This window comes from Labrus mixtus, chromosome 19, assembly GCF_963584025.1.
Source record: "Labrus mixtus chromosome 19, fLabMix1.1, whole genome shotgun sequence".
In the NCBI taxonomy this organism is placed as follows: domain Eukaryota; kingdom Metazoa; phylum Chordata; class Actinopteri; order Labriformes; family Labridae; genus Labrus; species Labrus mixtus.
Window position 1 is genome coordinate 4,406,662 of NC_083630.1, and position 22,426 is coordinate 4,429,087.

The 22,426-nt window shown below is 42.8% G+C and overlaps 1 protein-coding gene across 5 annotated transcripts in view; it reads left to right on the plus strand.

Annotated features, from left to right (window-relative positions):
* Positions 1-21,927, plus strand: part of LOC132994061 (partitioning defective 3 homolog) — a 378,183-nt gene extending 356,256 nt beyond the window's left edge. For 4 of the 5 annotated variants that reach the window (XM_061064160.1, XM_061064158.1, XM_061064161.1 and 1 more), the window contains 3 exons: positions 3,326-3,446; positions 12,887-13,014; positions 18,102-21,927. In XM_061064160.1, coding sequence (XP_060920143.1) covers positions 3,326-3,446; positions 12,887-13,014; positions 18,102-18,537 — 685 coding nt within the window. In that variant the 3' untranslated portion in view covers positions 18,538-21,927. The remainder of the gene's footprint in view (positions 1-3,325; positions 3,447-12,886; positions 13,015-18,101) is intronic. The other variant, XM_061064159.1, reaches the window with a different exon arrangement.
* The last annotated feature ends 499 nt before the right edge of the window (positions 21,928-22,426 follow it).

The window sequence follows — 22,426 nt, forward strand, 5'->3', positions numbered from 1 at the left end:
TGTTGTTGTTTGACCTGACTGGGCATGCATATGAATTCACAAGTCCACCTTTGCCAATAAGCCGTCAGAATAAGCTTTCAGCCCGGCTATAAATACAGCAGCGGTGTGACTTGACTCAATGCAAGTGTCTGTAAAGTGAGGAGGAGACAGACAGGGAGAGGCAGACAGTGAGAGAGTGTGTGTGTCCTCTTTGTGTCTCTGTCATACATCTTATGTGATGCAGTCCATGTTGCTGTGGGTCGGTTTGCGAGCATTTGGGAGACGACACGGTTGACCTGAGAGGCCAAACGCTGACATTTCACTTTGTGAACACCGATGAATTTTGAGCAAACCTCATTATACAGCAGAGAATGAAGATGCTGGCTGTGAAAAATGCAGTGGCATATGGATACTTTATCTCCCCCCATGTTTTTTAATTACCTCACCGACAGCATCCAATTTTCCATTGACTCACATTTAAAAGTGGTCTTTCGGAGAAAAGGCAGCGCTGGGACTAAGCCCTGCGAGCTCATATGATCATGATGCAGACAGCCTGCCGGTACCCCTGAGTACACTTGCACAACCTGTGACCTTTTTCCCTTATGCACAAACACATGGCTTAGAGCAAGCTGATGAGCGAATCTCATTCATATTCAGTCATACCCGTTCTTTGCTGGCTGGGGTGACACTTTTATCCTAATTGCTGAGGGTCCGCTGACGTAAATTGCCAACAGTTTTTTCCCCAATCTTTCCTCTCAGCTCGTGTTCTGCACGGCCATTATAGACGTTGATGTATTCACAGTGGGATTTATAAGCAGTGACACCTGATGCATCTGTAACACTTATACTGACTAATTACACATCCAAGTTGCTGTGCATTAGGGAGCTCTCAGGGACGGCGGCTGAATCCATCTTCTTTATGTACGGAAACAGGTCGGCTGCTGCTCCTACACTGATAGTGAGCAGCTTCTGGTCCCTCTCGGAGCCTGCTTCCTGCTCTTCCTCATTGCCTAGTTTTCGATTTTTCCTTTCTTCTTACCATATGAATTTATTTACATAGAAGAATTCCACAGAGAGCTTTCGAAGAATCCCATCAACCCCCCCCCCATGCGGAGAAGCCCCTGCAGATAATCTAGATATTGCACAGTCCTCCTTTGAACTGCCGTGACAAATTCACCCCTCGTTAAATCTCACCCCCACTCCTGGCCTCTACTACGCAATGCAATTTCCATTTGTAGCGCTTTGAAAAATATATTGAAGTGCCTCGCTGGTAGTTCTTTAATTTGCCGGAGATCTCGTCTTTGTTGATCTTCTCCCATTCCATTGCCCACCACTTCATCTACCACACACTGGAGAAGAAATGTAGTGATATACAGCCCCACCCCCTTCCTTAGATTGATGCTTTGGGTGAGACGAGGGCAATAGGTCCTAATGTGAACAAAGTGTATATGGACTCAAGCAGCATGCTTTATAGCCTGGGTTGTGGCCCTTTTTCAGTCTCCCCAGCTGCTCCCTCTGGTTCCTCTAGCCCAGTAGTGCATGTTGGAGATGCTGATGCTAGCACTGACCCTCCCTGGAGGGTCAAAGAGAAAAATTTACGATGCTGTTTGTTTGGAGTCAGCCTGGTCTTCTCTTTGACTGGGCACAGGGATGAATCTAACTGCATGCATTGCACTTCCAAGATCTTTGTATGGTCTGTTTACATCTTTCCCCCTCACCCTACCTAAGATGACATGAACTGTAATTCAACATGTGTAGAAGACAAACATCATCAAACATTTGCAGCATCGCAGACTTGTTTTTAGTTGATTCCTTAAGTATCATGGGGTGTAAACCAAGGAACACACACTTTCTTGAAATCTTTCTTGGGTGTGCCGGTGTTTTTGCATCAACACACAGATGGACTAGTTGTGCGGGGTGGAGTGGTCAAAAAACACTGGGTCTTTATAGCCTCTTGAGTGTCTTCATTCATTTGTATGCATGATTATGTTCTTTATAGTAGGCTACAATTAAGTAATTTAATTTTTTAACATCCCATGGGCTATTGCAGCAATAAGATGCAAATATAACAGCAACATTGATTTCGCAATGAACAGTAATAGAAGGACTTCATCATCAGCCCACACCCTAAAAGCATAAGCTTACTCACACCCCAACAAGCCACTTAATTGCCCATCCACATAAAAGGCCTAATGTATGCTCCTGCTCTCCCACTCACATATGAAGCCAAAGGGATCAAATGGAGTATAACTAATACAATTGATTTAGATCAGGCAGTACGAATAACACAATGACCGCGTCTCGCCAAGTGCTTCTCAGGGGCATGCACCGAGATCCGCTCATCCTTTATGAGCTCCTATTTATTGTGCTTTTAATGACGCTTGATTGGCAGCATGTCCTAGTGCCCATTATCATCCGGAGGATGTGCTCCTTCTAATCGGCAATTATTGGCATAATTGCGCCCAGAATCCTCCGGGCCCAAATAAGCAATCACTTCCATGGCTGCGGTGCCACCTGTAAGTGCTACTCAGGAGGACGCACACAATGACAGGGTGACAGGGCCTAGCTCTCTTTATCCCTTTCCCTTCTCTCACATGCTTTTGATTAACCTTTTTCCCTCTTTTAACTCAGAAAAATCCCCTAGAATAGCGCTCCTAACTTTATCTCCCTTTCCTTCCCTCACCCTATCAATCCCATTCCCTACATCCCCGAGCTCCCATTCCCTCCCAGCACAAATTCCTAACCTTTGGTCACTTTCATCCCTGTGGTATGCATAAATGCAGGCCTATTATCCGGCCGGTTGTCTCATCATAATTATGTGTTTTGTCATGTGCTGCCTCTGTAGCTGGTGATAAAAGGAGAGCCTGATTAAGCTGAGGAAAGGCTATTGATTCCTATTGACAGCCCCCTCAAAGCCCTTTAATGAAGGGGATGTAAATGAGGGTTTTCCACAGTGTTTAATGACTGCGCACCATAAAAGGCCAACATTCTCCTGCGGTCTAAAAGGGACATGCTTCACTCACAATGGTGCACGAGGGACACTTTCAGTTATAGAGATGTTCAGGAGCAAAGACTGGACAGAGAGGGAGGGTGAGAAGAAAAAAAACACTCAGAGATGTCAGTCAGTCAGGTATGCAAAAGAACATCGCAACTGTCAGATGAAGGGAATCCCATCACAAGTTAAAGGGGTGTTACAGTGGTCAAGTGAATTATTCAAATGTGAAGAAGCATCAGTAACAGCATGATAAGTAGAGTTATGTTCCAGGTGTTGCTGAAGAGTTATCACTAAAGCATCACTCAGCATGCTATCGAGTTGAACTATCTCACATCCTCTGTTTCTCTCCAGCAGTCAGATGGCTCCCAGTAACCATGACCGGATACAGCGGCTGAGGCACGAGTTCCAGCAGGCCCGGCAAGAGGACGACCTGGAGGACCATCGACACACCTACAGCTTAGAGCAGTCCTGGGTGAGTGTGAGATAGCAGCTGTGCTCCATCAAGAGTGACACTGCACAGAATACAACGAAATACCTGACACTCAGAGCTCTTAGAGGGATTCTCCCTGATGCACCACTGGACACTCAGGTTATCTCCACACCCACCGGCTGTCTCATGGATTTCTCACACTCAAATAATTTCAATTCCAACTGAACTTGATCCAACCCTTATTTCTTTAACTATCAGGTGGTGACATGACCATCCTTTAACACACATGCACCTCTTTAACACAGAACGATACTCCGGCACCAACAAATGAGTAATTGTCTCCCCTTATAGAGCGAACACATGCACTTCATTTTTGCAGAAAACAGCATGTGATAACATGTGACATGTGTTGACTGTGTGTGTTGGTGAAACATGCACTTTGAGCTTACATGGTAAACATTGGGATGTTTACGTGGTGTGATGTGTGAAGATACGTAAATTCCAATGTTTTCAGTGCTCCTATATTTAGCAGCATGCACTGACACGGCTACACATGACATCACATTTGAAAGTCAGAGAACTCAAGTGTTAGCACATGTGAAACATACTTTGCACACATCAACAATTTTCCATATCGATCAATCAATCTTGTTTTTTACAGTTTTGATTCATGACAAATGTTATCTGAAGTCACTTTACAAAAAAAAGAGCAGGATTAGATTGTACTCTTGGTTTTATTATTAACAGAGACCCAACACGAATCCACCATCAGCAAGACACTTATATATATAATATATTTAGCAAAGGCAGACACCTGAACAGTCGTCTGCTGAGACTGTTATCCTGCAGAAAGAAAGATGAAAAGAGACAAACAGAGAAACAAAAACAAGACAGATTCATGGCTGCAATGCCATGTGTGACTATTTAGCAACATGTGAAAAATCAAGGAAATGTAGAGAAGGTAATTTCTTTCAACTGATGTTGGTGAAGAGAAAGAGAAATCTGGGAATAGAAATCACTGAGCATAAACTCACTTCTTCCCTGCCATCACTCCCAGGGAAGCTCTTCTTTTGTTATAAATATCTGCAGACTGTAATCAGAGGAATACATTCCTGCATCCAGGGATTAACGGAAATAACAATCTTACTGGTGAAATGAATAATAATTGATAAAACACAGCATGGCGCCTGGCACAACATCAAGTTGCAGTGTTTCTTGACACTTTCATGTATTTGGATTGTCAGTGTTGTACCACTGCCAAACTGTCTGAATCGTGTCGATAAAAACTTGTGGCTTCAGTCCCAACTTCTGCCAAATCTCTTTGACTCATTTCTAATTTCCGGGTCTGACCTTTGACCTGGAACTAATTTTCGAATTAGTCCTCTCTATCCGTGTCTTTTCTGTCTTTTTAAATATGAGACACTGATGGCAGGAAGGAGGAGAAGAAATGAACAAAGGAATACATTCAATGACGAGCGACTGTTCAGGACTTTGAGGCAAAGTAACGGGGACAGAAATTGAAGACAGTGAGTCACACTGTTCAGTTTAATTTTCATTACACTTGATTAAAAGGATTTATATATTAAAATTTTTAAATTAAAAAGTGAGTTTTTTTTAAGCCGGTCTCCTCTCCCATGATTGATCTGAACCAACAATGGGGATTTACTCCTCATAATTGGAAAAAATGTAATCAAGTTAATACCTTTGTTAATTCAGTCCGACTTGAACTCACAGTCGTTCCTGCTGTGCAAAGACTAAAAGTAAAGAAACGTTTTAGTTCATCTCTCCACACACATGTTTTATCATTGCTGATAGTTCAGTGGTTTACACTTCAGTTACCATCCTTAAATCGTTTCTAATTTTAAGATAAACCAAAGAATAATCGAGACAAACTCAAGCAAGAACTGCTTCTGCAGTCAGCCTCAAGTGGACACTCGAGGAACTGCAGGATTTTTCACTCCCACATTGGCTTTAAATTTACAACACCAGAGGTTGCTGCTTGGTCAGCTGTCATATATTTTGTGTATTTTCTCAGTGCAGTGGCTTGAGACAGATGCAGCGTTTTGTCCAATGACTTCCCTGGCCTATAGGGAAAAAAATGAAGGCTAATTCTAACACCCGGCAGAGCTATTATCTAAATTATGGGTCAGAATGTCAGACCTTGAGTGTTAAAATATTTGGCATCCCGTTTTCTGGAGAAATCTCGGTGTCATTTTGTAATCTCAGTGGGTTTGGAGTGGAGGTCTGATGTGGCAGGATGCTCGGGCGGTTCCTATTGTCTGAATGAGGTTAGACATAACAGCGTACTTCCCAACCATTTATCTTCTTACCCAGGAAAGCAGATTTTATTTACTCTGGATTTCCTTCAGAGTTAGTCCTGCTCGTGGTTTGAAAATGGACATAACTCTCCAATATTTCCTCAATCACTCTCTCTTCCCATCCTCTCTGTCAGAATGAGATGTTAACCGTTTTTTCGGCACAAAGCCGTCTCCGTCTCCGTCTTTCTCTCGGAGCCTCTGAGCTCCTAATTGCTTGTGATTGTTGACATTGTTGAACGTAGCCCCACTATTCCACTGGTAATAAGATATAGGGCCGGCCCTTGAACATTAGACTCTATTTTATTAGTCCTCTTTCATGTTATTTCAGTTCTGCAAACACAGATTCACAATGGCAGTGCTTGTTAGGGAACGACACAGGCGTACCGTGTAATGTTTTGACACTGATTAGAGGAACTCGAGGGAAATCATGTCGTAGTGTCAGCCAAAGCAGAATGTATACGGCTCTATTTGATGCGGAAGGGGCAAGCATTTAAATTCATTAAAAAAAACGGCAAGAAAACATCTCTCTCTCTCTCTCTGCCCGCCTCAACAGGAAAATCTAAATAAGCAGCGGACACTTTCCACTAATGTCAGTTTGAAACTTATACTGTCCTCACCTTATCAGGGACACAGAAGCATCTGTCACTTTAAAAGACAAAGGACTTAAAAAATACACTGGAGCACCATCTTTTCTCAAAGCTAGTGCCTTATGTATATATATATATATTTAGTTCAGAGCCAAGCACATTTGTTGTTGCTGTTGCTCTAAATCTTTTTGCACAGCATCTTTGTACTTTTGTATTTGCATTTTATATTGTTTACACTTTTGAAATGATTTTTCTATTATTCCGTATTTCCAGTATGTACGGGTAAAATTGACAATAAAGAAGACTTTTACAAAAATATGAGTTGGCCTTTAGATGTTGTGAAGAGAAAAACATCTTCACAAATATACATACAAAGGCAAGGCCAATACAGGGAGAAAAAAATCTTCTTCTTCACTTGCAGTGTCCATAAAATCTTTATTTTTAGATTAATTATGGAGCTGAACATGTGAAAGGACTTTCATAAAATCAAACTATTGATTTTTTAAATATATACGTGGAGGTATTAGATTTTAAAAAATCACTTTGACCCATCCTGTAAAATCACAGTCTGATGGTTCTTCAGGAACTGGAGTCGTTCTTTTTTCTTACGGTGGTTCTCTCTTTTTGAAATTGCTAAATTGTGTCCACATGGATGAAAGTGAAGCCTCTGTGACCTTCACTTTTTTCTAAATCAAAACACTCAGTAAACGTAACCAGAATAAAGCGAGTGGCTGAAGAAGGCAGTTAAATGCTCACCACATTAAAGAGTACAGAACGGCTCTTTGATGCACGTTGTTCCTGAGTACTCAAGGTTACATCGTAATGGCTCCCACACAGATTTACAAACCAGAACAGGAGCAGCCTCTAGCATCTAAAGACATGGCTCAGATGTAATATTCATACTGTATCTTGTATAAAACAAACACTACCAGCTTGATATTCCAGATTTCAGATCCAGAAAACGTACATAATACTGAAAAGATAATCTCATCTTCATGTCCTTTATGTAGCGATGGATCAGTCTCCATTATCACCAACAGATGAGGCGGTACCAGATGTTAAAATGTCAACTTTTTCTGTTTGATTTGCACTTTGAAGACCATCTTTTCCACGCTCACTTAAAGATCGTGATGCATTATTTATCTGACAGTCAGTAAAAACCCTAATTTCAGCATCTGACTGAAACAGTTTGTTTCAGCTGCTGTCTCACGAGCAAACTGTCTTCTTATTGTCCAGCTCACTGGAAGCCTTCGAGGGCAGAACACTGCAGGGCTACGAGGGGAGGGCTGCTCTCCAGTGCAGTTTTAGCGGCTTTTGCAAGGCTTGACGCCATCTCTTGAAATTCTTGGTTTCATATCAGGAAACTATTGCGGGACTTGCTGAACAAACTGTTTTAGCGCCCTATGCAGACTTATCCTGGGATTACTCCAACATGCATATCAATCAATCAATCTTTATTTGTATAGCGCCAATTCATAACAAGTGTTATCTTAAGACACTTTCCAAAAGGTGTATAACTAATTTATATACATAAGTTATTTTATTGGGATTGCTGGTCAATCTAAGTCTGACAGTGTGTCTTGTATTTCTCAATATCTTCTTCCTTTGATTTCAAACAAACTTTTTGAAAATCTTTTGGGGTTGAAGAGAACAATCGTAAAAGAAAATGATGATCCTATCAAAGGGGAGCATCTGGAGCAGTTTGAGGGGGGGAGGCTTTCTCTCTGTGATTCTAACCCTGGCCTGTCTCTGGGGTGTCAGAGTCTGAGTCTGCGTATGTCCCCAGTGATCACCTGTAATGACAATGCTGGGGTCAGTCCCTGAACCCCCTCCAACCCCCTCCTTAATGGAATAATGACCGGGACATGAGAAGCCCCGTCTCTCGTGTAGCACCAAAAGCCAACAATTACAGCTGGCATGTTTTTTCTCCCTCCCTCCCTCCCTGCTAGTCTGTGAGAGAGGGGATTTCCAGATGTTCATCATAAAGCTCGATGTATTTTCCAAAGAGTTGCCTTTTTCTCTCCCCATCTCTGTCTGCGGCAATAAAATCAATTTGTGCTGTTGGGTTGGAGCAGCAGTGAGCGTGACCACACAGAGGAGCGTGAGCGCCATGCTGGTACCTTGGATCAAACACACAAACGGCAGCTTGTAAACTCCTTATTTATGTGAATTCTTTTGATTTTATTATCACTCTATCTCCAGCTACCAGGATACATGTGCCTACGAGCATCTGTTGTGTTTATGCAAACTGGGGATACTCTAAATCAGGGGGCTTTCATGTTGGTGGGTGTGCAGCTAAATGTTTCCAAAGGGATCAGGGGAAAAATATGCCACTTTTCAGGAGCTCACAGTAAAAGTTCAGACGATAAAGCTGCAATGTAAATGTTATTGTGTTTCAGACATGGCCATCGAACAGTCTGGGGGGGGGGGGGGGGGGGGGGGGGGGGGGTCTGGCACCGTGTTGTTCCTAGAGCAAAAGGATTTTTTGGGATGTTTGTTAGTCGCACTTACAGGATTTAGACCATGCACATAAAGCCTGCCATTGGTTGAAGAGTAAGACAGTAACAATCGAGTGTCATGTGTCATATGTATATATGAGACAGTGACTTTCATCTTATTCATTGTAATGCAGTATAAAAGTTTACAGAAGATTCATACGTTGGTCCATTTTGTGTTGTTAGCATCCAACAATTAGATAACAGTGGTGTCAGTGTGACTATTCAAATGGATCGAACCACTTCACTTGAAAAAGATTCTAAAGGAAGAAAAAAGCAAACATGATTTGTGTGAAGACAAAGAAGAGGCTCCATTGAAACAGGGTTTATATCCAGACATTTAAGAACTTTCGCAAGTGGTCTCCTTCTTCAGAATGAATTTTCCTCCTCTTCTGCGACCTGCATATCAACAAGGACACTCCTGAAAAACATTCTTAATCTGGAGTTTCTTTCCTGGTTAAATAAAGTTTAGTTTCAGCTCATACATTCAACATTCAATTACATTCAAAAAAAGGGAAAAGATTACAAGGACTTCTAAGAATGGGGCAGAACCACATGGCTCTTTCTACGATTGTGTGCATCTACCATAGCCATTGCATTGGCACTCCCTATCTTCCCCAGGTGTTTGACCTTAGTCAATCACGATGCCACTCTTCTTCTTGGGGACTGTCATCATCCTCATGTTGCTACCTTGATCAGAAAAACGTGAATATATTGGTTATTATTATTAATGATTTCCATCAATCTTGTGAAACACTTTCTCTGAGTTTGCACAACCCGTACTAATGGAAGATGTCAAGGCTTGACGGTGAATTATAGATCATGTTGTAGAATAACATGCACATGACAAGCATGGCTTACAGATCCCATGATTACTACTGTCATGAAAAAAAAGCACTTGTCAACATTTGAATGGCACCTCAGAAACATGATGCTATTGAGCTTTTTTTTAAAGTGGTGAATAAATGTTATACAGACAAAAAAAATGTGTTGCTATGTGACACACATCTCCATGCACAAGCATGCCTGTGCTGCCTTTTTTTATTACTCTCAATTTATTCCAAAACTGTGCATGTTTACAGATTAGATCGAGAACAAAGGAAGGAGAGGAGGACACAGCGATAACACTTCTTTTGTGTAAACATAATATATTTCAGCACTATTACCCCACACACATTCATATACAGATTAAAAAACTGAGACTCAAACATGTCATTGTGCCATTTAGTTGTGCTGTTGAGTCCCTAAATTATGTGGAGATAAACCAAAACCACCGCTCGAACAAGCCCGGTCCAGGGGCCAGGAAACGGTAGACCACACTGCTTGCCCCCAGATGGGTACTCCACCCGTAGCTGCACACCCCAGCGACCACAAATGGACCGGGCTCGCTTATAATAAATTGCCGGAATTGGGTTGTGTGAGGACTTTAAGAGAGACTCATTATCCTTCTGGGCTTTTGTCAGTATGCATTCTTTTTCTGTCTGCCCATTAGCAACTCAAATGACCTCCATATGTGTGTTTGTGTACGGCACAGCTGCTCTCTTCAAAACTGTTCCCTATGTGGTGAGCTGCAAGCGTCATGAGGGCTGTGGGCGGCGGAGCCATACCTATAGTGATGGCCGTCTTTGATATCTGGATGGTCTGTGACCAGCTCTGAACTCAGAAATATTACACCTCGGCTGTCTTGTTCTGAGCGTCTGAAGCTACACTCCATCCCAGCTGCTTTCCTCGGTCCTGGATTTTTTGATAGCTGCAAATAATTTTCATAATTACGTCCCCTCTGGCTCACCGTCTGCGAATGCTCTCATGTTTAAACAGGTGTGGAATTATTTCCGCCTCCCACCTTTGTCTGTCACAAGCACCACGGAAACAAGGCAGCGATAAAAACGTGCTGTCTTGACATCATTTTTCACATGATTGGATAAAAACGAACAGGGACGTCTCTTTGATTCGATTTCAACAAATGTCATGTTTTATATGGCATTGTATTCCAGGCCTAACATGGAATAATCTGATTCTCCTCCCCAGGATAATGCCATTACACTGACTGATTTTCCCTCCTGGTTATTCCTCATGTTTTTTTCTCTTTGAATTGCGTCATCCACCTCAACCCTTCAGGTTGAAACTGAACCGTCAAGCACCTCCGGATTCCTCACCACTTCCTCTTAAATCACATTAAAAACTCTTGAGTGTGCGTGACTAATTATTTTCTCACCACCACATTTGGTCCCAGTAAAATAATTTCTCCTTTTCCCCGACTGTCCATCTGATATTCGTTTATGTGCTCTACACTTTCAGAGCCGAAAGGGAACATGTTGTTACAGCAAAATGTGAAACACATGAGTCCTGTTCACATCGCCCACGTGAAATATCATGTTTTAGGACTTGGACGGCTGGAGAACGGACTTATTATTGACGCTGAGTGAAATGTAATTGCGCTGTTATTGCAGCTGTCCAAGAGAAGAAGGACGCGGCCATTTCAAGAACACACAATGTTTCAGGAATGAAATTTCTGCTGACAGCGTTCCCATCTGCCAACTCACACTTTAACCTCGTCAAACGATTCCATCATGTTGTATTGACCCTTTACACCTACCTACCTCACAGGGAAGGACATATACACACAACTTAGATTCTCTAGGTTGAAGAAAATCTCTTTCTTATCTAACACTGATTCTTTGAACTCATCTGGAGACGCAGACAGAGGTGCTGCTTGTCAACAGGCAAGGCAGGCAACTGCTTGGGACCATAGACCAGTAGGGGGTCCCTGAGGGCTGACAAACTGTAAACCACAGCAGCTGCCCAAAATGTGCAAATGACAGTGGGAAACCTCCCTAAATGGGCCTATTTGACAGCACTCACTCTCATTGCCTTGTCAAGCGTTACATGCAATATTGCTGTGAAAACCAAAATTTGTCAATGAATGTCAACAGGGGAAAATGTAACAGGAAGAAATAGGAAGCAGAGTAAGCATCAGGACAATGGCAGACATAATGCAGGTTGTTGGGTCCCCCATAAATATGTCTTGCCTGGGGCCCCATCAGACTCTAGAATCCCCACTGGAAGCAGAGTGAGATTTTTTCTGGCAACAACTTCACCAACTATCAAGGTGCATGAAGAGTGAACAGCTTGAAGAGGTCAACAAGCTCCAGCAACACTTTGTAGTATGAAGATCAACTTTATTAACAAATCAGACCGACGTGTTTCGGCTTGTGGCCTTCATCAGGGTCGTTGTAAAAATCATCTGGCAAATAAAAAGTAAAAATGACAGGTTTGTCAGCACCTGCCCACCGCACTGTATGAGTCTTATGAAAGCTGACACTTGGTCAAGCCACACTTGCAGCACCTCCTCAGCCCGGCCGTGTTTAATTGGCTTGTCATGTTGTTTCATCAACCAGCTCGTTAGCAGCGTGTGCTTAGTGTTGAGGAGGACGATATTTCCATATCAACCACGCCAATGATCAGACCACAAACACACATTCACACCTCTTGGAAGTAAAGCTTGTATGGTAATACCCAATCATTTTTTAAAAGTTCTTTGTGTTGGTTAGTTTGTCCAGAAATACGCAGCACAACAAAACACTGGGAAATTCATGAAAATATAGCACATCTGGCCCCATCACAAAAAGCCCAAGCAAACACACCTGTTGTATTTAATACTTTTAGAGATATTTTTGTTAACTAAAATTGTTGGAATGATCTGTTCATGTGGTATTGTAGGGTTTGTAATTTGTAGAAAAGACCATTTCTTTATCTCTTATTTGACAAGATTAGTTTGGGACTGTCACAGGCACAGGTGCATTTTCCAGAGCCGTTGTCATCATGGAATCACACCTGTTAATTACCTGTTCCCTGAGGGTAGCCTCAAACGCAGGAGGCTTCACACTGTCAAACCACCTGCTGCGCTAAGGGGAAAATATTCCTTAATCTGTGTGTGTGTGTGTGTGTGTGTGTTTTGATCAGTCATATGTAAGCATGGTAACTCTCTTGCTCAAAGACAGAAGTGTTAGCGTTTAGCCTTCTCCAGCCCGTGTCTGAAGTGAAGTGTATCTTGACGAGCTCTGTTTGGTTGATGTTAACAGGCGAGCAACGGGACGGAGACACAGAGCGGCCGCCATTCGGTAACAGTGGAGACTCAGGCACAGAAGCAGCAGGAAGAGGACAGAGACGGTTTCCAACAAGCACAGAGACAGTACAGCTCTCTGCCACGGTGAGACATCTAACCCCTTCTCCATTCTTTGTTCCATCTTTCAGTCCGTCTCTCCTCCTCCCCTCTCTGCAACTTATCACATTCTGACTGCCATTTCTGACTTTCTGATTTCCGTCCATTTCTTTCTCTTTTTTTTTTTTGCTACAAAGCCACTTTCAACTCCTCTTCAGACGTTTAAGTAAATCTTAGCAAAACTCGTTGGAATTATGTGACCGATATAAACTTCATTAAGTCAATGTTGACCCTGAAGAGGAGGTCGTAGACTCATCTTCAACACTTTCCTTATAATGGATAACAGCTCTAATATCATGTTTGAAAAAGGAATTGTCCCTTTGGCAGTGTTTGAGTTCACAGCCACAACCGCTGATATCCATCTTCTTTATCTTTCTGTTTCCATTCTTTTGCATAGAAGTCAAAGAAATGCCAATAAAGCTTACCATATCTTGCATCTGGAGGCATCGTGGGGGAAAGAATTTAGTTTCTGTATTTGCATTTCTTCACATCATTCCGTATGTGTGCATCCGTGTCCCAATCCTCAGAAGCGCTCTAATCGCTCTAAAGTCGATGCAAATCACAAAGACACCCGTTGCTGCTGGAAGAGTTCCACATTTTAAGCCTTACATCCTCGAAGAGAAAGTCACTGAAGACACAAAGTCTATATGTTGACTGACTGACACAAAGATTTAAAGTAAGCAATAAAGAAAAAATGTTTTTTCTCCTTGTTAACTATTTCAACATAATAAAAAAAACATCTAGCCCCATTCAGACCCCAGTTAAAGACGCAGTATTTACATCCCTGTGACATTTCGCCCTCTGAGGTAACAGAGGTGTTACAGAGACGAAAAGGTTCCAGCAGAGCCGTCAGAGGAGCACAGCTCTGTGTGTGTGTAAATGGATTTTTCTAGTCTTCTGGCAACTCAAAGATCTTTCACACCGCAGATCACACCTACACATTCACACACTGATGGTAGAGGCTGCTGAGTAAAGGGGCGATCTGAAGTAACTAATCTCATTCATACACATTCATACACCGCTGTCGAATCAGCGGGAGCAACTTGGGGTTAAGTTTCTTGCCCAAAGGACACATCGGACATGTGGCTGCAGGAGCTGGGGATCGAACCCCCGACCCTCCTGCTGTACCGTCCTTCAGCAACACAAAGATAGATAGATAGATAGATATACTTTATCTATGCAATGTGAATTCACAGACTGGGACACCAATATTACGCCGTCGCGGAATCAATATGAATGTACAAAGACGTGATGAAGGCTGAGCTTAGTTACGACAATTCAAAAAAAAAGTAGCCATCTGAAAAGAGCTACTTGTAATATGACATGTTGAACGTGAAGCCTGATTTGTTGAAGTTTTTCTGGTTTGTCAGATTTAAACAAAGAGATCACAGTTTGTGTGTGTGTGTGTGTGTGTGTGTGTGTGTGTGTGTGTGTGTGTGTGGTCTTCTTTCCTTGGCTTGCAGTTACTTTGCTCTCCTGTGACTTCATCTCTCTCTCTCTGCACAAACACCAATCACTTCTTCATAGCATTCTCTTTTCCTCTGCCGTCTCTGAACAGCCGGGTCGATTAAAACATGTTCCTGTCCATGGCTATGGATTTGTGGTCCACATGGACGCATAATCAATGCGGCCTGTATAAGCCAGAGCGATCTATGCATTCCCTTCATAGGTGTTATCTCCTGGCATCTCATGTGATGTGACAGTTGCATCCAGCCCTTCCTCTCAGCGAGTTCCTTCTCTTGGGAAAGTTTGTCTGAGCGGCTTTTAAAGCAAGGCGAGGTCGGCCTTTGATATGCATTCCTCCCCGTAATCTCACAGCGTCATTTAGCAAAGAGTCGCATGAGCTAAGGCTTGACGTTTGACCCCGGGTTAAGGCTTTTTTAGAGCTTGGTGTCTCGCCACAGCTCCTCATTAAAAAAGCTAAAATCTCACATCCCCAGATTAATAACCACAATTCCCCTCAAACTCCGACCACCTCGTTTTTTTGGAACCTCTTCCATCCTGTGCTTCTCTTCCAAGAAACAGGAAGCATGAGCAGTCAGCCATTCAGACAAAATGGGACATTCCTACACGGAAAAAAAAAAAGAAAACGTCTCGTACCCAAAGAGCTTCCAGAAGAAGCCATGGTAGTTGGTTATCTGATGACGGCGCAGGCTTAGCCCGCTGTCTGGGTTGTGAGGATTGGAAGAGCACTAATGAAGGCTTGTTGTCTGAGCAGGATTAGCGGTGACAGGCAGTGGAGGGTGAGAGGGGCCAAGAGAGGAACGAGTGTGTTGGTGGGACCACTGATTAGCCCGGAAAGAGACGCACACACACACACACACACACACACACACACACTCACACACACACACACACACACACACACGCACACTCACACACACACACACACACACACACACACACACACTCACACACACACACACACACACACACACACACACACACACACACACACACTCACACACACACACACACACACACACACACTCACACACACACACTCACACACACACACACACACACACACACTCACACACACACACACACACACACACACACACACACTCACACACACACACACACACACACACACACACACATGAATGCGGTCAAGATAAGGGTCTTAATGGAGGCCTGAGAGAGCTGCCAGTAGCTCTTCCATCTACCCATGAAGCTCTTAAAGCCCTTTGGCCAAAACAACATTGTTCCACACAATAAAGAAAACATTATTGCAGGTTTGTGGATTATTTATTTAAACAAATAGCAATGGTTGTCCCACTGCACATGTTTTTGCTCCTAATCATTTTGTGTTTTGGCATGACTTTGTGCGCGTTCTCCTTCTTCTCATAAACTCTGATTCTTCCCAGCTGTTTTGAAGAAACACACAGCGGCCACAGATTTTTTCGGCGAGCCAACTTCCTGGCTTTGTTTGTTATGTTCTGTCATTCTAAATTTACCCCCACTCTTTGGCATGATGTATTTTCCCATCCCCTCCCTTTTTTGTAAGTATAACTAATCCACTGTGTGACACACTGCGGCGCAGGAGTCGAGGTGATAAGAGTACTAGCTCCCCTGACACATTGATCACGATTACATTCCTGTGGAACAACGCCATTTCTCCTCCTCCGCTCTCAAAGACTTTGTCCCCCTAAATCTTGCTTCTTCTCTTATCTGCTTTTACTAACTGAAAGGTCAGTCTGAACGCCCATGATCAATGCCTCGTGCGACAGGCATCCTGGGGATTTCTGAACAAGCGGCTACCCTGTGAGCGGCGCTGGCTGCTCTGTAAGCCGAGCCGGAGTGTAAATGCATGGCTGCTCGCCCGGACAGCAGAGCCCTGATACAGAGCATGTGGTGGGGCTCTCTCTGCAGTCTGTCCCTACATCTGCCCCTCGCCAATTACCCTCGTACTTACACATGCTCTATATGCATGCATGCAACACTTACAAATACACACATATTTAAAGCAGAGCTACTTTGTTTGTTGGGATATACAGTGCACACACACTTGCACATGCATCTATAAATGTAGACCCAAGTTAGTTAAGGCCCTCATGACATTACTTTGTCTCCTTTAGAGAAACTATTTTTGCTTGTCTAGCTGCTGAAGAGAAGCTTCATGGTGTTAAACTGTTAAACATTGAGACAGCTTTTCAAGAGTTTTCAAAAGTCAGCAATTATGATTTTCTTCAACATGCTCAAAGGTAAAGTCTGGTGTTTATTTAAAAACTGGTCTTATTTCTACATATTTGTGGATCTAATTTGTTTAAAAAAACAAAGCAAAAAGTGAGATTTTTCCCAACCTGCTATATAGTTTTAATTGGGTAAACACTAGGAAACATAAAGTGCAACAAGGAATCAATAAAAAATAAACAAAAATTCACTTTTGGTCACGTTTAATATGTTAAGTTTATTTTTTTCATTTCATTCTGTACTGCAGCACATACATCAAATTCAACGTTCAAGGTACCAATTTACTGTATTCTTGTCCAATACAAACCCATTCACCTCACTGATGTCGGTAAGTAGTTTTCACAAACACAATTTATTCAACAACGAATAGCCCTCTTCTTTTTTTGGATGTGGTCATCCTCTCTGGAATGACGCTCTGCCTGAACAAACTTGCCGGCGTTTTGTCCTAAAAGTATGCTGGTGCCCCCCCACCCCCCCCCGTCTCCCTCGGCAGCCTTGTATACCATGAACTCAAAAGCCTTTTAAGTACACAGCGGGTCACTGAGGTGTAAATGGGACTTCTCTTAGCACCGCTGACACAAAAGACACTGTCACAGGTCTTCCATCACACGGCAACACTTAATGGATCCTAATAATGGAGGAGCAGACTCCACACATCAGACAAAAAAAACCTGCCTGTTCCATGCAATGATGGCTTTCCAAGGCCAATTTCTAAAAAAGGGGGGATCATGTTTGGTCGAAATGCGAGATGTGCATGCGTTTTGTCAGAAGAGATACCGAATGTTTCCTGCATGTCGGGCTGTCCTTTCAGTGGCAGGTGGACAGAAGTTAAGTACAAGGCAGATAACACTGTGAGGCCTGCCATTACCCTGTCTGTGCTGTAAGTGCATCCCGTCTGCAATCTCCAAACAGGGGAGTTAAATGCATAAAAGCCGTCATTTTTCCCAAGCAAGGTTTTAACATTTGTGTTTGTTTACAATGTGGAACTAATACTCCTGTGGGCGTTTCAGGCCTCCGCCTTCTGTCTCTCTCTCTTTCATGTCTTTATGTCACAGCATTCATTGTGATCATGCACGACTTTCAAAAGATCCCTCTTTAGTCCACTCACATTGCTGTAAGTATTTTAAATGAATGCCACTAACACATTACCCTTTTAATCTCACAGAAAATGTGGAAATGGATGTATTCTCTGCTGTAGTCCAGTTTCTTTTGAATTTCTCTTCAATAGTGCTGACCCAGGGGCAACTACAGAAAAAAAAGCAATCTTCTCTGAGTAGAGTCACTTGCTATTATCCTCTGCTCCCTTTAGGTTTGGGAGCTGTTTAAGTTGAGTCACTCAACAGTGCAATTGACCTCTTTACCTGTGTCTGTGTGCTTAGGCAACCCGGTAAGAACCCCAGCACGGCGTCGCAGGACCCCTGGGACAAGGTGCACGCGCAAGGAGAGGGATTCCAGCCATCCAAGGAGAATCCTCGCTACTCCGGTGGCCAGGGATCGCGTAACGGCTACCTGGGAACGTCCAGCTTCAATGCACGCGTCCTCTTAGAGACACAGGAGCTGCTGAGGCAGGAGCAGAGACGCAGAGAGCAGGAGGCCAACAAGGCCAGGCCCCTGCCGTCCCCTGCACAGGAAAACCTCGCCGGCAGCACCTACGACCACAACAGAGAACACATTCAGGCCCCGGGCCCCGCCCTGGTGCAGGCCCCGCCTCAAACCAAGGGCCCCTACAGACAAGACGTCCCCCCATCGCCTTCTCAGCTCGCCAAGCTCAGCAGGCTGCAGGGTTCAGAGAAAGGGAGGCTGTTCTACTCCTGAGACGGGGACATGAAGCGGAAAGTCTAACTTTTGAGAGATGAGGACGGATTCTAAGGAGCGTTAACAGGAGGGGAACACAAAGACAGGGCAGTGAGCCTTCATTTTTTAAATAAATGCTACAATACAAAGATTTTTATGGGACTTGGAAACATGTTAATATTTCAAATAAGATTTTTTAATGAATCCAACGATTATCCTTTTTTAGTTATATCACTAAGATGTCTTTGATTTCCTGATCATCTAACTATTTGTATAAGTGCCTGCTAGTCCATTGATTGTTAAACTTGTATAACCCCCCCCCCCCCCATCATCAGTGAGCAGCTGTATTACACTCAGTATAGCAGACGTCCCAGCAGAAGGCCAGCTGAGCCATCACTGCAGCAACCACATCGAGCTGAAAACACAAGACACCACCAGATATGTTTTTTGGCTGCTCGTGGGACCGACGTTCTTTTTGTGAATGTGCCAGTCTTGTGTGAATGAGAGTTTTATTTGTATTTTTTTGTTGCTGTGCATGGAGACTTTTTCTACAACTACAGTCCAAGTGTAGAGTTCATGAGGGCATGAAATGTTAAAAAACAAGATTCCCTGTTTTGACATTACAGGAAGTCTGAAAACATGCTTGCCACACCAGCTCCTGTGTTTCCCGGCTCTTGGTTGTATTTTGTGTTTATTCATTTAAGCAAACGTCCTAAATATAAAGAACAACATGCTCATGTGTAAATACGGTGAAGACATTTTCCTGCAAATACCAACAACTAAAATGTTCAAATTAATAACCCCAACCCATCCAAGAGACTGTCGCATCCAATGTCATGTCCTAGCATATTTCTTCTTAAACAGACAATTTTGAAATGTCTGCAGCGATGCCGCCTCACAGAATCACACAGTTTGGCATTGAAAAGTCTGCATCTGGGACTTTTGCTCTCAATCGTTTCGACAGTGAGACAGCACTGAGCCCTGTCGCTATTAACAACATGCACCACAAAGTATGTGAGTCTGAGAGTGTGGAGATTGGACCTATATGTTTATGTGAGTGTGTTATTTGTGTGCATATGTGTGTGAAAGTGTTGTTAGACATTTAGAAACAGAGAGTGGAGGTTAAGCAGGTTGTGTAGTCAGAAATTGGAGTTTGGGCCTGACCGATCACACACCCCTTAGGAACCCTCTACATCCCTTCAATTTTGAGAAATATCCATTTTTCTTTCAGATACAAAGGTATAACCACAACCCCCCCCCCCCCTCTTGCTTTCAATATGATAATCCTGATTTTTCTTTTTCATCCTCTGGTGGCTTATTTATCTCCTTCCCCGCCTTCATGTGTCATGTTGTGGAAAACAGCTTTAGATCTTCATTCCAACCCTGTGTTACCCAGCCAGGGAATCCAGCAGTATAAATGGGGTCAGGTCTGGGTTATTAATTAATGTTCCACATTAATAATGAATGGGGCCCCCTTTGGTGTGTTTATATGTTGTCATGTGTAGTGAAGAAGAAGAACCAGCGACCTTGCAGGCGGGGCTCTGGCCTGGGCTTCACCAACAGTGATTTGGCTGTAACCAAAGCCTGTTGGCCCCCTAGGTGTCTGAGTTGTTCCAAGCTGAATATTTCATCAGGTTGGTCACACGGGAAACCACATCGGCTCTGCAGTGGGCGACAGCCTGTCAAACAGCCTGATACAATGGAGCTGATTTTGTTTCCTTTCATGATCATGTCCTTTGGTAGGAAACCAGTCGGGAGCTTTTGCTGTCGTTCAGTCAACAATTATTGGTACATTTTAGTGTGAAAGGCCAAGTGTGTGTGTTCTTCTATTTCCATTTGAGAACAAGATTGAGACTTGCTTGTTAAGATTTTTGCAATTTGAGGCTGTGTTTTTGAAGACCAAGTTTAAGATAATTTTTTGGTATAGTTTACCTTTAGATCCATTTCAGCCTTTAAGTGTAAAATAAAAAAAAACAGATTGATCAATGCTCCAATCCAAGGTTTGTGAGATATCTGACAATAGGTACAGTTTCATTTGTATCCCGGAAATATTCAACTCTTTCCTCCCCATGTCTTTCATTTTTGACACTTTGTTCAGGCCCCTGTTTTGGCGTCCGATAAGCTAGCGTCTGTTTGGGCTCGAGGGGAATTCTCCCCTTTTATAACCTGCTAAGTTCTCACATCAGCTCACTCTGGAAGGAGAAACTCTGGTGACAGTCAAGAGTGAAAAATGTGTCTGTTTGCATTCACACATGCACATTGAAGACTTCAGGAGTTTTGTGCCAGTTTGACCAAAGCTCATGTCTGCCTTTATTCCATTATTAAAGTCATTATTTAGAGCCTTTGCCTCTTTATCTCAAAAATCAGTTAATGGATTGTATAAGGCTGTTTGGAGTGCGAGAAGGACACATTGATTTTTTTATTGGGGTAGAGCTTCAATGGTCCTCAAAAGTACATAAAAAGAAAAGCGTCCTGACACACACACTTTGGTATAATAAATACTGGACTTGTGTGTTTGTTCAACCGCCAATGTTCCTTTGTATGTGTGTGTGTTTGTGTGTAGGTGGACATGTGTTTAAGAGTCTGTGAGCGCTGCCAGTGTCTGGATGCTCCAATATGTCTATGAATATGTCTTGGCAGCCACTTGGCGGCTGAGTGGGAGACAAGCAGAGGAGTAGGAGGGAGAGTAGATGGGAGGCTTGACCTTGCAGATGATTCAGTCAATGGAGTAATCACAACTATTCCTCGGAGTCTGCACTACAAACAGGAGGTTACCAACAAGGCAGCGCTAGCCCCTGCTGTCTCATCTTCCTCTTCTCTTCATCTATCTCCTTCATGTGCTGTCAGCCTCAGACATTTTTTAAAGAATACGTCTGGGTTGGGTTGGTTTGCCTGTAAGTGGCTGTGTGTGCATGGCGGTGTTTTTGCTCTGAGAAAAGCAGCTGCTTCAACTGATGGTTCCATTATTTTCTGAATCTCATCATGAACTGGGGAGGGGTTCAAGTGCCTGCAATATGTAATGATTTTTCTCATTATATGCAAATTTGATAATATCCCATAATGCACGTTTATTATTTGTGTTGTGTAATTAATGTTTGTGTGCTATCCCTGTGACAAAGGGATTCTTCCCATAAAGCTATTGTTTCGGGGATGTGTTTTTTTTTTTATCCTGGGAGAAATGAGAAATATATTGTTATTGTTTCATTTTGTGTTTATGACCATCCCTCATTGTGTTTTATTATCCACAATATGGTACTATGGTGGTGAAAAAAAAGACTAATGTGTAAGCACAGTGCAATTTCCCCTTTTTACGACGCTGTATCATTAAGTACTGACTCTGCCCTTCTCTGTACATACAATATGATTTTTCAGTGAATAAATTGAGAGTAATCTCAAATTCTTGTAACAATATCTTCCCTTGATTGTGCTCCTTTAACATTCATAAACTTATTCCAAATCTGATAACGCACCAGCCAAATATGTGCAGTAGAAGGAAGGTGATGAATATCTTTAGAGGAGTTTTTAGGATGTGAAGTTACTGATGTAAGAATTCAGAGTGAAACACAGTTTTATGAACTTTAGTTGAACCCAGAAGGCATATCAAACAAACCTCTCTTTTAGCCATCTGGGTACCAGATTCGTCTTCATGCTTTTTAATTGGTGAAAATAAGTCTCAGTCAATAAAAATATGGATTTTCTGAGCGCTTCCCCGTATAGCCGAGGGAAGGTTGACAAAAGTTGAACCTCTTCCTTAGCTACATATACTGGCACAAGCTGAAAACGCAGGTATCTCATCAGTGAAAAAAACCTGCTGCCTGTCTGTTCGTCTCTCTCTAATCTCCATGCCTTATTATTCAGTGTAACCTGAAAAAACATCTGCTGGTATTTATTTTATATTTCACCTTTATCT